Source organism: Trichosurus vulpecula, chromosome 6, assembly GCF_011100635.1.
Source record: "Trichosurus vulpecula isolate mTriVul1 chromosome 6, mTriVul1.pri, whole genome shotgun sequence".
Classification (NCBI taxonomy): Eukaryota; Metazoa; Chordata; class Mammalia; order Diprotodontia; family Phalangeridae; genus Trichosurus; species Trichosurus vulpecula.
In genome coordinates, this window is record NC_050578.1 from 278,061,645 (window position 1) to 278,076,660 (window position 15,016).

The 15,016-nt window shown below is 51.2% G+C and overlaps 1 protein-coding gene across 1 annotated transcript in view; it reads left to right on the forward strand.

The window, feature by feature from the left end:
• Positions 1 to 15,016, forward strand: part of LRP5 (LDL receptor related protein 5) — a 145,260-nt gene that overhangs the window by 116,692 nt on the left and 13,552 nt on the right. The window contains exons 9-17 of the mRNA XM_036763316.1: positions 713 to 1,002; positions 2,096 to 2,322; positions 3,758 to 3,942; positions 5,653 to 5,976; positions 7,029 to 7,228; positions 9,915 to 10,123; positions 11,046 to 11,236; positions 12,363 to 12,572; positions 14,148 to 14,273. Of these exons, the coding sequence (XP_036619211.1) occupies positions 713 to 1,002; positions 2,096 to 2,322; positions 3,758 to 3,942; positions 5,653 to 5,976; positions 7,029 to 7,228; positions 9,915 to 10,123; positions 11,046 to 11,236; positions 12,363 to 12,572; positions 14,148 to 14,273 (1,962 nt within the window). The remainder of the gene's footprint in view (positions 1 to 712; positions 1,003 to 2,095; positions 2,323 to 3,757; positions 3,943 to 5,652; positions 5,977 to 7,028; positions 7,229 to 9,914; positions 10,124 to 11,045; positions 11,237 to 12,362; positions 12,573 to 14,147; positions 14,274 to 15,016) is intronic.

Sequence of the window (15,016 nt, forward strand, 5' to 3'; positions counted from 1 at the left end):
ACTTGATCTGAAATAGGGTTGGTTCAGACATGGGAGAGATGGCCAGCTGGCCTGAAGGAAGCCAGCTAACCACTGTCTGTTTTATCAAAATAATTGAGTCTTTGGTCAACAGTAGAAAATATCATCTAGACCTCCCGTGCTTGTGTTTGGGAACCTGAGAAAGCAACTTAGCAGGGGCAGAATTACAGAATATCAGAGCTGGGAGGGTCCTTTGCACATAAAACATAGAACACCTGAATTTGGAGAAGCCTTGGAACATAGAACATCTGAGCTGGGAGAGGCCTTGGAACTTAGAACATCTGGGCTTGGAGGGGCCTTAGAACATAGGACACCTGAGCTGGGAGAGGCCTTGGAACATTGAATGGGACCGGAGTTGGAGCCCCAGTATCCAGCCCCCAGGCAGAAACACTTTTCCTCATCCGCCCATGCTAACCTGACTGCCCGTCTAGGACTCCAGCTTAAGAAACACTGCTATAAGCCCTTCTTAGAATTGCTTCAGGGTGCAGAAAAACCATTTTCCCTCTTAAATCTTTACCTCGTCTGCTCCCCCCTGCTACTGCCACTTCCCCCAAATGTCACTGTGTGACCTTTGCAGGGACTGTAAAAGGTAAATCCGAGGGATGCGTAAGGCATCATCAGTGGCCCCCATACATCCCGTGGCAGTGTTGCTTTGCTGGCTTCCTTGACTTAGAGGCTGGACGCTTGCTTTCAGGCACCAACCCATGTGCCGAGAAGAACGGGGGCTGCAGCCACCTTTGCTTCTTCACTCCCCATGCTACCAAGTGTGGCTGCCCCATCGGGCTGGAGCTGCTGAATGACCTGCAAACCTGCATCATCCCTGAAGCCTTTCTGGTCTTCACGAGCCGAGCCGCCATCCACAGGATCTCTTTGGAGACCAACAACAACGACGTGGCAATCCCCCTGACTGGAGTCAAGGAGGCCTCTGCCCTGGACTTTGATGTCTCCAACAACCACATCTACTGGACGGATGTCAGCCTGAAGGTATTGCCACTTCAGTATCGCTGGCGGCCTGCAGACTCCTGCCAGAAAGGCTCAGCCTAGGCTGAGGGAGGGAGGGCTCGTGGGAACTGGGGAAGCTGTGAGGTGTAGGATTGGGGGCCAAATGGGGGTCACTCGTGTGGCTTCAGCAAACTCAGCTAGCCTCAGTCCTGAAGAGGCCCATTTCAGTGAACTGCCTTAAAATCAGATGTTCTTCACCTATTTTTGTGTCCTGGACCCCATGGGCAGCGGTCTGGGGAAGCCCAGAGTCACTTTCTCAGAATCATGTTTTTAGATACTTTAAATAAAATACAGAAGGTGATGAGGGAAGCTGACTAGATTGAGATAAAATGATCAGAATTTTTTTTAAAAAGATCACAAACTCCAGCTTAAGAGACCCTGCTATAAGCCCTTCTTAGAATTGCTTCAGGGTGCAGAAAAACCATTTTCCCTCTTCAGTCTTCACTCCTTCTGCTCCCCCTGCTACCTTTGCAGGGACTGTAAAAGGTAAATTTGAGGGATGCATATGGCGTCAAGCATCAAGAAACATGATAACACTGAGGTAGAGTGGATAGAATTCTGGGCTTGGACTGACAAAGACCTGGGTTTGAATCCTGCTTTGAACAGTCACTTTCCGTGCCTGGGCTTCAGTTTCTTCATCTTTAAAATGTGGGAGTTGCTGGCCTGCCTCTAAGATCTCACTTCGGGTTCTGAGTCCGTGAGCCTGTTCAGGGGCTTCTAACGTGGACTCCGTGAACTCAGTCTTAGTTGATGGGATTGGTTTCCTTGGCAGGCCTGGTTATCCTGCTTTGCACATTTCATAGCATGATTCTGGGAAGGTTCCTCCAGACCTGCCCGAGGGGTCTGGGACGTAGAGGAGGTGACTCTAGCTTGAGTATCTCTCAGAGGACAAAAAATCACCTTGTCCTGTTGTACTTTGGCCATAAAAGAGGCTCATTTCCAAGGTGTTGCCTCAGATTCTGGGGTGCCTTCTAATATGCCTTGCAAATGTTTCAGGGTGGGCCTCTCTCTTTCTCTTGTGACTCCATGGTTTGCTCATCCAGGAAGGCACTGTTTTTTCTCTCTGGCCTTGCAGACCATCAGCCGGGCCTATATGAATGGGAGCTCCGTGGAGCACGTGATCGAGTTTGGCTTGGATTACCCTGAGGGCATGGCCGTGGACTGGATGGGCAGGAACCTCTACTGGGCAGACACGGGCACCAACCGCATCGAGGTGGCTCGCTTGGACGGGCAGTACAGACAGGTTCTGGTGTGGAAGGATCTCGACAACCCTAGGTCCTTGGCCCTGGATCCCACCAAAGGGTAAGGAGTGCCTGGAGCGACGCAGCTGGGTGGTCACCACCGAGGCCATGGGGGGCAGAGGCTTGAAGATTATCTGGTCGCATGGGTGGTATCTGGGGTGAGAGGTGGGCTGACATTTGCTGTTCATGTGTTGAGGGCAGTAGCCATCCACTGAGATGCGGTTAATCAAGCATGGTCTTCTGGGGGAGGTGAATTTGGAGCCAAGTGTGAGGGGAATGATGGATGTGGACTGACCGGCGGGGTGGGCGATGGGCAGGGGATGAACCAATGCATGGAGGCTGCAGATGGGAGAGCTCTCGATGCCTTATAGAGGAATGCACTCTCGAACTGACTTGTGGACGTGGCATTTCCCCCAATAGAAGGTATGGTCCTGGAGGGCAGGGACTGCCCTGTTTGGGATCTGGATCTGCAGTGCTTAGCACAGAGCCTGACACACTAGGTCCTTAGTGCCTAGTGGGTGGCTGGTGAAGGGAAAGGTTTGGGCTCAGGAGGAGCCATGTTCAAGTCCCATCCCTGTCACTTCCTGCTGTGTAGATGCTGGACGAGCCAGTTACTGCTCTCAGATTCAGCTTCTTCCACTGTAAAATGGGGATAATTATACCTCATAGAGTGGTGTTGAGGATCAAATGAAATAGTATTTATAGAGTGACTTGTAAATCTTTAAAAAATCTTTTTCATTTTAATAATAAGAACTTGGCAAATGGCAACAAACCCAAACATGTCCTGATAAAAGAACAGAACAGGAATATTGGACACAAAGCCAGGAATCTGTCTGAATGGCTTTTTTTTAAGGATATAATAAACTTAATATCAGTGGCCCCAGCACTGCCTCCAAGCTGAGCTTCCTGCTGAATTTGAACTTGGGTCTTCCTGATTCCAGGACCAGTGCTCTGTGTGCTGGGGGGCCCTTGTTACAGGCCCATGGAAGGAACAAAAAAGGAGTGAGATCCAGGGAGAGGCTGAGGAGTGTTCTTCAACAAGTGTATTCAAGGACAGGCTTCAAAAAACAGTCTCTGACCTACAGCATTAAAGGCAACTTTTCAAAATGCTGAAGGTGCCCTGTAGCCCTGGAATTGTGTTCTTTCCCTCCCTCCCTCCCTCTCTCTCTCTCTCTCTCTCTCTCTCTCTGTATTTCTCTCTCTCTCTCTCTCTCTCTCTCTCTGTATTTCTCTCTCTCTCTCTCTCTCTCTCTCTCTCTCTCTGTATTTCTCTCTCTCTCTCTGTATTTCTCTCTCTCTCTCTCTCTCTGTATTTCTCTCTCTCTCTCTCTCTCTGTATTTCTCTCTCTATATATATTTCTCTCTCTCTGTATCTCTCTCTCTCTGTATTTCTCTGTCTGTCTTTCTCCTTTCTCCTCCCTTCCCTCTCTTCCTCTTCCTCTTTTACCATTCATACCCTTTTGAGGTCACCGACGTTCCTTCTGGTTCCTTTGTAGGTACCTCTACTGGACAGAGTGGGGCGGTAAGCCTAGGATCGTCCGGGCCTACATGGATGGAACCAACAGCATCACTCTGGTGGACAAAGTGGGTCGGGCCAATGACCTGACCATTGACTATGCGGACCAGAGGCTCTACTGGACTGATCTGGACACCAACATGATAGAGTCTTCAAACATGCTGGGTACATATGTAGTTAAACCATAAGTACTAACTCCTTGACAACAGAGGGTGTGATCCATGGTGTCTACAACCAGCATGGAAGGGCAGAGGGCATGAACTTGGACAACAGGGTCCTGGACCCACTCATGTTCTAGGTTTCCCAAAGTGAAACAGACATAAATAACAGTGCAAGTCCTTCCTATGTCTTGGGTCAGTTCAATTCGATTAGCATTAATTGGACACCTTCCATATGCCAGGCACTGTGTCATCTCTGTCCTCAAAGAGCTTCTACTGGGGAAAGGCAAAGTGTACACTGATGAGCAAATAGAGGCGAAGGAAACTCCAGGGCAGTGTGGTGCAGTAGGAAGAGCCTTTGACTTCAGTCAGGGGATCTGGGTTCAAAACCTCTCTCATCTTGAGAAAATCTCTTTCCCTCTCTCAGCTGTGTGTTCTCTGTGGGTTGGATGAGATGACCTTTCCCATCCCTGCCAGCTCTAAGGGGCGTGTTCCTACAATCTTCATTTCAAGAGGGGGGGTGCTAGGAATTAGGGGGGCACTGTGGGGATTAGGAGAGGCCTCATATTAAAGGTGCCACGGGAGATGGGCTCACAAGGAAGATAGGATGGATACAGAAAGGAAACCAATGCCTTGATAAGTCACACTCCATGGCATTTCTTGACTCCTTTACTGGGGAGCCGGGCTGGATCCAAATCTGATTCCAATGTGGATGCCATTGTCAGATGATGAAACCTCAAAGATCTTTGAGAATGAGGACCAACCCTAATTCAAGCTTTGGGGACAGTGAAGAGCAGACCAGCCCTTCACTGAGTGACCTCAGAGATCTGACCCTGTGGAGATCAATGATCTGACCCTGTGGGGAGTGTGCCCAGAGATCTGACCCTGTGGAGATCAGTGATCTGATCCTCTGGAGAGTGACCTCAGAGATCTGACCCTGTGAAAAGTGACCTCAGAGATTTGAACCTGTGGAGAGTGACCCCAGAGATCTGACCTGAGATCTGCCTTCATGGTAGGATGTTAAGATTTAGAGGTAGGAGAGAGCTCCGAGGTCACCTGGACAGGTCACCTCTACTTTCCTGGGGCTTTCACATCTCGAAAACCTAAGGGCTGGACTGCGTAGCTCCTAAGGTCCATGGGAGCTTGAATTCTTAGATGACATAATCCTGGGGTCTGGCTCAAGGCTCTCATTTTGCAGACGAGGGAACTGAGTCCTAGGGAGGTTAAGGACGTTGCCTAGGTCTCCAGCCGATAAGGAGCAGAGGAGAAGCAGCTGGCCATTGCAGGTGGCGATGTGTCCCTGCCCAGGTCTCCTGCCAGCTCCAGTGTTCTTTCTACCACACCTTCACAGGTGAGGAAGGGGAGGCCCAGAGCAGGGGCTGCCCTGCCCATGGCCACCTAGCGATGGAGCCAGGCTCAGCGGTCACATTTTTGCCAGGGGCACACAGTGTCTGAGACTGCATGTAATCAGGTCTTTCTGATCCCAGGTCCAGTGTTTAATATTAGTAGTTATAACAGCACCAACAATAATAATAATGCTGTAGCACTCACTGCAGGCCAGGATTTACAGCTACCGTGCTCTCTGCCCTCCAACGAGGGCGGACCAGAGCCTCCAGACACGGCCCGTTTCTTTCTTGACCACCTCTGATGCCTGTTTCTGTGTGTATTTCCTTCCTTCTGGTCCAAATGCTAACATAACGTACATTTAAACCTTCAGGTCAAGAAAGGGTCATCATTGCCGATGACCTCCCGCACCCCTTTGGGCTGACGCAGTACAGCGACTACATTTATTGGACCGACTGGAATCTGCACAGTATTGAGAGAGCCGATAAGGTCAACGGCAAAAACCGGACCCTGATTCAGGGCCATCTGGACTTCGTGATGGACATCCTGGTCTTCCACTCTTCCCGCCAGGATGGTCTGAATGACTGCGTACAGAACAACGGACATTGCGGACAGCTGTGCCTGGCCATCCCCAGTGGTTACAGATGTGGATGCGCCACCCATTACACACTGGATCCGAACCACAGGAACTGTACCTGTATGTGCCTTGGACCCCTTCAATACAATCTCACCAAGAAGCCCCCGGGCTGGGTGACTGGGAGGGGTACTGGCCTCCTGTCCTCTTAAGGGGACGGCACGTTGATTCTTGAGTTAACAGATGGGCTGAGCCATTCAGTTCAGTAATTAATCACCTACTCTGTGCCGGGCACTGGGGAAATGGACAAAAAGGAAGCTTACATTTGAAAACATTGAAAAAGTAAATGCAAAGTAAATTTGGGAGAGAGAGGAGTAGAGAAAGGCCACCTCTAGGAGGTGAGGCCTGAGCTGACCTTTGGAGCAGAAATTCCAGTTTAGTGGAAGCCCATGCCAAGGCACAGAGGCAGCAGACAGAATTTCATGTATGTGCATTATTATTATCTATTTTCATAGATCATAAGCCCTCTGAAGGTAGGTGCTTCGTCTTATTTCCTCCCCATGTCCCAGATGCCTTGCATACAGTAGTCTTAATAAATGCTGTCTGTTGAAGCTCGCTAAAGTGAATGAGAAACCACCCTGGACAGCTCCTGGTGGATAGTCCTATTCGCCTCCTGAATTTTTTTTATTCTGAAAGTTTCTAGAGCTAGAACAAATCTAGATTGTTCTCCGGTGAGTGTTTGAGAACATGTTAGAATTCTGAAGACAAACAGGCTTTTCCTAACCAGGCACTGTCATTTCAGGTCTCAAAGCCTCCTGAGCCAGTAGCAGGACGCCCAGAGTCCAGGCAGGGAATCAAGAGTACTTTGGGGGTTAGAGTGCATTCGGTTCAAAGCGTCTCAGGGTGAAAAACAAGTCACCTAGTCCTGGAGCTGAGAGCATCAGCTTTTGGTTTGGGGGATAAAAGACGTCCTCTCTCAGTTATGGTCAAAGCACCTAGAAGACATCACTGGGGTTGATGTTAAGGGCACGGGGGTTTCTTCTTGGTGTCCACATCTGTCTTAACGTCTTGACGTGAGCTGGCACCTTGCCTGTATCCCCAGGGTAGGACTAGTGCCCGCCGGCCTGGCTTTTCTCACCAGACTTCTTGTTTTCCCCTTTCTGACCATCACTCAGCACCCACCGCCTTCCTGCTCTTTAGTCAGAAGTGTGCTATCAGCCGGATGATACCCGATGACCAGCAAAGCCCAGATGTGGTCCTCCCACTGCACGGCCTGCGCAACGTCAAAGCCATCGATTACGACCCGCTGGACAAGTTCATCTACTGGGTGGACGGGCGTCAGAACATTAAAAGGGCCAAAGATGACGGGACCCAGGCAAGTCTGCTTATTGGATCCGGGGATGGGAGGGGGCGGGGTGTGCGGCCTCAGTGAGGACTTACATATCTGCCCTCCCCTGGTTTCTCTGTAATGAAGAGGAGGATGAAGATGCTGATAAGGCTGCTGTTAGCTAGCATTTATAAAGCACTTTAAGATTTGAAAAATGCATTACAGATACTTATCTATCCTTACAACAGCCCTGGGAAGTAGGTGCCATTATTATCCCCGTTTTGCAGATGGGGAAACCAAGGCAGATAGAAGTTAAGTGACTTGTCTAGCATGCAGCTGAGATTGGATTCAAACTCAGGAGCGCCTGACTCCAGGTCCAGTGCTCTTTCCTTTGGCGCCCCCTAGTGGCATCTGTAAAAGTCAGAATATCATCCTAACTCTTTGGGTGTTCTGTCTGCAGTCTGTAACTAACCACAGCCCTGAGACTAGTTACCAGGGGGTGACTAAGTGCAGGATTAAAGCTAGTTACCCATGCTTAATAAGCACTAGTCTTTGCGGTAACAGTCCCCACCTACCGTCAGACCTCTTCACCTCATGCCAAACCCTAACCCTCATTCTGCCCCTGCCGTGACTGTGTGGATCCAGCCTCTCTGGCTGACTCTCATCTGGACTCTATCATGGGCAAGGGCTTTGGGCTTTCCAGGCCGCGGTCGTGCCTCTTCTGCATCAGAGAGCGTAGAGCTCAGGGAGCGTGTGATTGCGTGGGACGTGAAGTTCTTTGGTCTCCATTGATAGGAATGGCAGTTTGGGACTCAGAGAAGAGCTTTGCTCTGGGGCTTTGGAAAGCCAGAAGGTGCTAATTGTTGGACTGACGCTCCCCTGCAGAGAAAGCCTTGGGTGTAAATTGCCTGCAGGCCTGTGGAGGTCGGCGATTCTGCTGTGACAGGCTGGATCCAGGCTGTGCACAGCTTAAAAGAGACAGTGCCATCTGAGCAATTTGGGGAATTACCTTTCTAGTTTCACCCCAAATCCTGACTAATTACAGAAGTCTGTAAGCAGTTCTGCTTCATTAGAGCCAAAGTCTTTCTCCTGTGGTTGAAGGATAATTAGACATAGGGTCAAGTTTACAGTTACTGGGGAGGGAGGTGTATTCTTCGTCTTTGTGTCAAATAAAATCCCTACTCCAAGATCTAGTCAGATCCCTTATTTTGCCCCCAAATGTCCAAAAAAAATGTGTATCAGCTTGCCCCCTGCATCTATCATCTGTCAGTCAGGAGCTTCTACTGGGGAAAGGCAACGTGTACACCGATGAGCAGAGTGCTTTACCATGAGTCCTTTGGCATTCTGGTGGGTCATCGAGTAGACCAGCGTTCCAAAGTCTTTCAAAGTTGTCGGGCTTTAGAGTATTGCTCTTAGTGCAGAAATTATTGTCCTGCTTCTGCCCGCTTCACTTTGTATCAGTTAATATAAGTCTTCCTAGGTTTCTCTGAAACTATTTGCATCATCGTTTCGTTGAGCACAAGAGTAATCCATTGCAAACATCGCCCATAGTAGGCCCTGCTATCCCCCAGCAGATGAGCACCGCCTCATAGCAGCACCAGGCTACATCTGGAAAACCAGCTCTGACCCATATTGGCTGTGTGACCCTGGGCCAGTCATTTATCTTGTCATGGTGCCCACAAACAGCGTTAACGCTTTATGCATTAGCGAAGGTGCTGGTCTGCATTGATTGAAGATGTTCCCTCATTGGGAAATGGAATAGGCCCAATGCTAATGAAAAGGGTCCCACTTCAAAATACATTGTAAGGGAGCCCAGTTCTTCAAACATGTACGGGGGGCTCTGCCTGCTGCCAGCCCACGTGGAGGCTCGGGGCATCTTGCCCTGAAACCTGAGATGACGCAGAATGGACGAAGCAGGCTGTCCTCTGTGGAGCGTACGGCGGGCTTTCTGTGATTAGTTGGAGTCCACTCGTTCCACAGTGAAGGAAAGGGCTGGCGACCAGGGCCTCCTGGCCGGATTCTGGTGACAGTAATGGTTGCAGCTCACATTTATGTGATGCTTTAAGATTTGCACGTGGGGCTGGGAGTGGTGATCCAGGCTTGAGAGGGTGATAATGTGAGCCCAGGAATCCAGAGCTGCAGTGGGCCATGCCAATGTGATGCCCACATTAAGGCTAGTGCCAATATGATGAGCACCTGGGAGTGGGGGGCACATCAGGAGGGAGGGAAGGAAAATTCGAGCATTCTCTCTATACTTTATCTCACTTGGTCCTCCTAACAACTCTGTGAGCTGGGTGCTATGTTTTACAGAGGGAGAAACTGAGTCTAGGAGAGGCTAAATGGTCACAAGACTAGTCAGTATCATAGGTAGGGTTTGAACCCGGGTCAGCGGGCTAATTTGTCCTTCTGGACTCAACATTCACTCTCCATTGGCTGGCCATTCTGCATCCTCTCCCCAGTAGAGTGTAAGCAACCTGGGATGAGACGCTGTTGAGATTACATCTTCAACGCCTACCATCTATTAGGTGCTTACTGTTTCCTGAACTAAATAAGTCAACAAGCAATTATTAAATGTCTGCTGTATGCCAGGCACTTACCCGTCTACAGATCACCAGGCTGGGCATTAATACAAAATTTAGAGAAAGCTCATTGCCTGCCCTGAAGGAGCCCGCAGCCGAGGATGTGCCATTGAAATGACTGATGCTCTGAGCTTTCTCCCGATTCTGTCTCGCAGCCTTTTGTCGTGACTTCAGCAAACCAAGGCCAGAATTCGGAAAAGCAGCCGCATGACCTCAGCATTGACATTTACAGCCACACACTGTACTGGACCTGCGAGGCCACCAACACCATCAACGTGCATCGGCTGAGCGGGGAAGCCATTGGCGTGGTGCTGCGTGGGGATCGTGACAAGCCCAGAGCCATCGTGGTGAATGCCGAGCGCGGGTGAGGGACCAGCGGCCACGATGGCAGGGAGGGGAGAGGGGGCAGAGCTCGAGATTCAGCGCGCCGGGATTGGGGCCCGGCTCCTCCATTTCCTTGCTTGTCTCAAGGTGGCCTAGCGTCATGGAGGGTGCTGGGTTCAAATCCCACCTCAGACACTCCTCAGCCATGGAGCCCACAGCTTTCTCTTCTACAAAGGAGGGAGAGTCATGCCACCCTTCCCAGGAGGGTGGTGTGTGTGAGGCTCAGACGACATAATTACTGTGTGTAAAGACACCCAGGACCACCCTGAAATGCCAGCTAATGTTAGGACGTGCCTGCGCTTGGGGGAAACCATTTCTCACCAGCAAGTCTCGGTTTTCCCTTGCAGCTAATGGTAATGTGGCAGCAGTACTTTCTGCTCAGCATTGTTGGGAAGGTCAAATAAAATAATGTCTTTGAGACACACTGTAAGCCGCGAGGCGCTCTCCAGGCATGAGCCGCTGAGTTAGCTCTGAGCCGCCCTTACTGTTAGTCCCGTGTCTGTGGTTGATGAGGCCGTGGCCCAGAGGGGCTAGCGTAGCAGGTTTGGAATTAGGAGGACACAGGTTCCAACCCCACCCACCCCTGAAACTTGTCTTACTGCTACCTCACTGTTCCGGCCCCCAAACTGAGTCACTGGCTTGTGACCTCGGACAGGTCACGTCCCCTCTCGAAGGCGTTAAGTCATAGCTGGGCTGCACTCTGCATTAGTGCACAAGTGCCCAGGCTGAGGGAAACCTAGGCCCCTCGATGTGTTGGCAGACCTGCGTGGGGCTCCCTGCCCAGGAAGTGTGATCATGACATCCCTAACTCCCCACCCCCACCCCATTTTCTCTAACAATTCGTCCTATTAAATTGGATTTTGGCTGCCCTTCCTCATGGCCTCTGTGCCTGTCCTTGGCAGGTACCTGTACTTCACCAACATGCAGGACCGTGCGGCGAAGATCGAGCGGGCAGCCCTGGATGGCACGGAGCGGGAAGTGCTGTTCACCACAGGCCTCATCCGGCCGGTGGCCCTGGTCGTCGACAATAAGCTAGGCAAGCTGTTTTGGGTGGACGCTGACCTAAAACGCATTGAGAGCTGTGACTTGTCAGGTAGGTGCTCCTCGGGGCATTGGTCCACAGGAGCCCTGTTGGGTTGGGTTGGTCTCTCCCAGTGCCAATGACTGTCTAGATGGTCTTCCATCAAGGACCTCACCTCTTCAGCGCAGGGGCATCTCGGCTTATACAGGGTGTCAGCTTGGGGGCAGATGACCAGCCTGGGGGTGTTAAACATGTACCTGCAGAATTTAGGCTTAGAACAGTGGTTGAGGGAACCCCCCAAAGTTCAGGGTCAGTGCCCACAAGGGTAGCCAGCTATATATACCCAAACCCCAAACTCCAAACTCCAGAACATTTCTAAGCAACTCTAGGGCTTCCTGAGGACTGAAGGGACCTTACCTGGGTGACACTGAAGAAGAGGCCCTTCTGTTCTTTTGGGCTGTTTCCAAAAATCTTAGAATCTCTTCGAGCTCGAAGCTCATGGCCGCTACTCTGAAAATTGAGGCAGGTTTCCCAAGCCGCCTGATAAATCCTCGCCAGCCCTGTGACTGTAGATAGGGCACTGAATCCCACTGACCCTCCATAGTGCCCATCTCACAGGGCTATGTCCTTGTCATCACCATCATTATTATTATCAGAGGCGGCGTGGTGTGCTGGGCAGAGAACCAACTCAGAAGCCACGAAGACCTGGGATTGTGGCCCACCTTTGGCAAACGCTTCTCCCACTATTGTTATAATAATTATTGTTGTGTCTGCGGTGAAGGGGCACCTAAGAGCCTCTCACACTGCAGGAGGTCAGGGCTGAGGCCAACCCAGGGACAACCTGTGTCTTTCCACCTGACGTTGTGATCATTCCTATAGAATGTAGAATGTACACCTGCTGAGGGCAAGCAAGCACCGTCTCACTTTTGTGTTTGTGTACCCAGCATTTAAAAGGGGACCCAGCTTGTAATAAGTTCTTAAAAAGGATTATTGATTGATTGGCCAAGGGTTGGCATCCTCAGCTGCTTCTCCCCTAGGCCATGCCAGTTGTAACATACATGGCATTGGCTTTCCCTGTCTGCCTTTCAGACCCACTGTTTAGGACCTGGGCAAAGCCCAGCTACAGACCACCAGCCAGGGCTTGGGTCTGCCTGTCCCCACTGAAGGCCTTCACTGTGTGACCTCCTGCCTCTTTTAGGAGCAAACCGGGTGACTCTGGAAGACTCCAACATCGTGCAGCCCATGGGCCTGACGGTGCTGGGCAACCACCTATATTGGATTGACCGTCAGCAGCAGATGATTGAGCGGGTAGAGAAGACCAGTGGTTACAAACGGACCCGGATCCAGGGGCGGATCTCTCACCTCACCGGGATCCACGCGGTGGAAGAGGTCAACGTGGAGGAGTACGGTAAGATGACCCCGCCGGCCAGAGACTCCAGGCCTCTCTTCTGTCCCTTCTTAAGGGCGGGGACAGTTTGAAATCAGAGGCCTCGGATAATACTGCCCACATAGCCTTGGACAAGCTATTTGTCTAGCAGCAGCACTCGTTCCATCTCTGGCTTCTCCCTTTGCCCAGACGGATGCCCGTCCCCGCCAGGCACTGGCTCCACCTGTTAGACTCCTGGGCTTCCTTGAAGGCACAGCTTTGGGTCCACCTCCTCCAGGAAGCCCCCTGGTTGTAACAGCGTCCTCCCTCGGGATGCTACTTTGTATCTCTTTGTGTGGTCTTCCTCTTAATAGAACAGCCGCTTCTGGATTGTTTCTTCTCTGTAACCCCCAACTTGGCACCATGTCTAGCGTGGAGGTGGCACTTAATAAATGTTTGCTGACTCCAGTGGAATGGAATAGGAGTTCCTTTCTCGGTCCTCAGTTTTGTCATCTGTATCACAAGGACTCTTCAGGTCCATTAGTGATGTCCGTCCTATGATCACTCGGTTCCCGCTCACTCCCAAAGGCAGCTGGTGGCATAAGAGATAGAGCGCTGGGCCTGGCGTCAGGAAGACCCGAGTTTGAATCCAGCCTCGGACCCTTACTGACCGTGTAGCCCTGGGCAAGCAGCTTCTCCCCAGTCGGCCGGAGCTTCCTCCTCTGGGGTTGACAGTCGCCACGTCATGCAATTGTTGTGAGCCTGGGGTGATGTAACGCACATGGAGCGCTCACTAAGCCTTCTGGTGCTCTAGGGATTCGGGCTGTCCCTGTTACTGCTTTTACTGTCCTCTCATATGTAAAACTTTAATAACATACTTCTTGTTTGGCCAGTTTTTAGTTACGTCCGAATCTTGGGGACCCCATTTGAGGTGTTCTTGGCAAAGATACTGGAGGGGTTCGCCGTTTCCTTCTCCGGCTCATTTTACAGATGAGAAAACTGAGGGAAACAGGCTGAAGTGACTCGTCCAGGGTCACACAGCTAGGAAGCGTCTGAGGCTGGATTTGAACTCGGGAAGATTTGTCTTCCTGACTCCAGGCCCAGCGCCGTGTGCACCATGGCGCCCCCTAGCTGCCCAATAATTATATACTGCCAATCTCATAAGAGAAACAGGGTCCTGAGCATCCTTTAACAAAGCTGACTTCAGACTTAGCAGTGAAACCCAAGAACAGCGAGTGCTGCTGCGACGCTGTGAGGTTTGCAAAGCGCCTTCTACCTGTTACCTCATTTGGTCTTCGTGACAGCCCTGGGAGGGAGGTGCTATTCTTATCTGCACTTTACAGATCAGCAGCTGAGGTAGAGAGGGGTTAGTCAGGTGACTTGCCCAGGGTCACACAGCTAGTGTCTGAAGCTCTGGGCTTCCTGACTTCAAGTCTGGCATTCTCACCATTCCACCCCCTCATTGGGGAGGCAGAATGTGGAGGGGTCCCCAGAGACACCCATATTGTCCTGGGAGGGGCCGGGGCGGCTCCTCGGCCGCTGGGCCCTCCCCGGCCACGCGCCCCCGGGCAGGAAGGACGCTCCCTGAGCACATTTTGGTCTGCTTGCTTTCTGCAGCCGCTCATCCGTGTTCCCGAGACAATGGAGGCTGCTCACACATCTGCATCGCCAAAGGCGATGGGACCCCGAGGTGCTCCTGCCCCGTTCACCTGGTGCTGTTACAGAACCTCCTGACGTGTGGAGGTAGGTCCCGGGCCGTCTCAGTCAAGCATCTGAAACATCCAATGGGGTTCCCGTGTGTCTGTTTGTGTGTGTGTGTATGTGCACACGCACGCAGCTCTGCTGGGCTCAGTGTGAATAGTCTAACCCAGCCCTGAACAAGCTGTCCCATCACAGCCCCAGCATGCGGGTCTGGAGTCTCTGCCAGCAACCCCAAGTGAGGGAAGGCCCACCACCTCCCCAGGGAGCCCATAATGCCTTGTAACAGTTCTGGTGGTTGGGAAAGTTCTCCTTCCAGGCTCTCTCTGCTCCTCATTCTGCCCCCTGGGGCTGAGCAGCGCAAGGCTAATCTCTCTTCCATGTGATGGTGCTTCCAATACATTGAAACGGCCATCAGGCCCGGCCCGGAGCTTTTCCTTCTCCCATCAAACAGCTCCATTCTCTTCAGTCCGTCCTCTCATGGACTTGGAGTCAGGAAGACCTGAGTTCAAATCCTGTTTAGATCTGTACTAGCTGTGTGACCCTGGGCAAGTCACTTAACACCAGGCAAGATAATACATTGCAGAGAAGATGCCTCCCTGCATTGATGGAGTCTCCTCACCAGGAGGTCCTTTTACTAATGAAATCCCAAGCCCAGACTCTTTTATATGTGTGTGTATGTAGATGTATATATACACACACAAACATACACATGTACATATATTTTATGTTTATATACATATTTACGTACACAGTAAGAATTATCACCCAGCACTTAAGAGAGACAC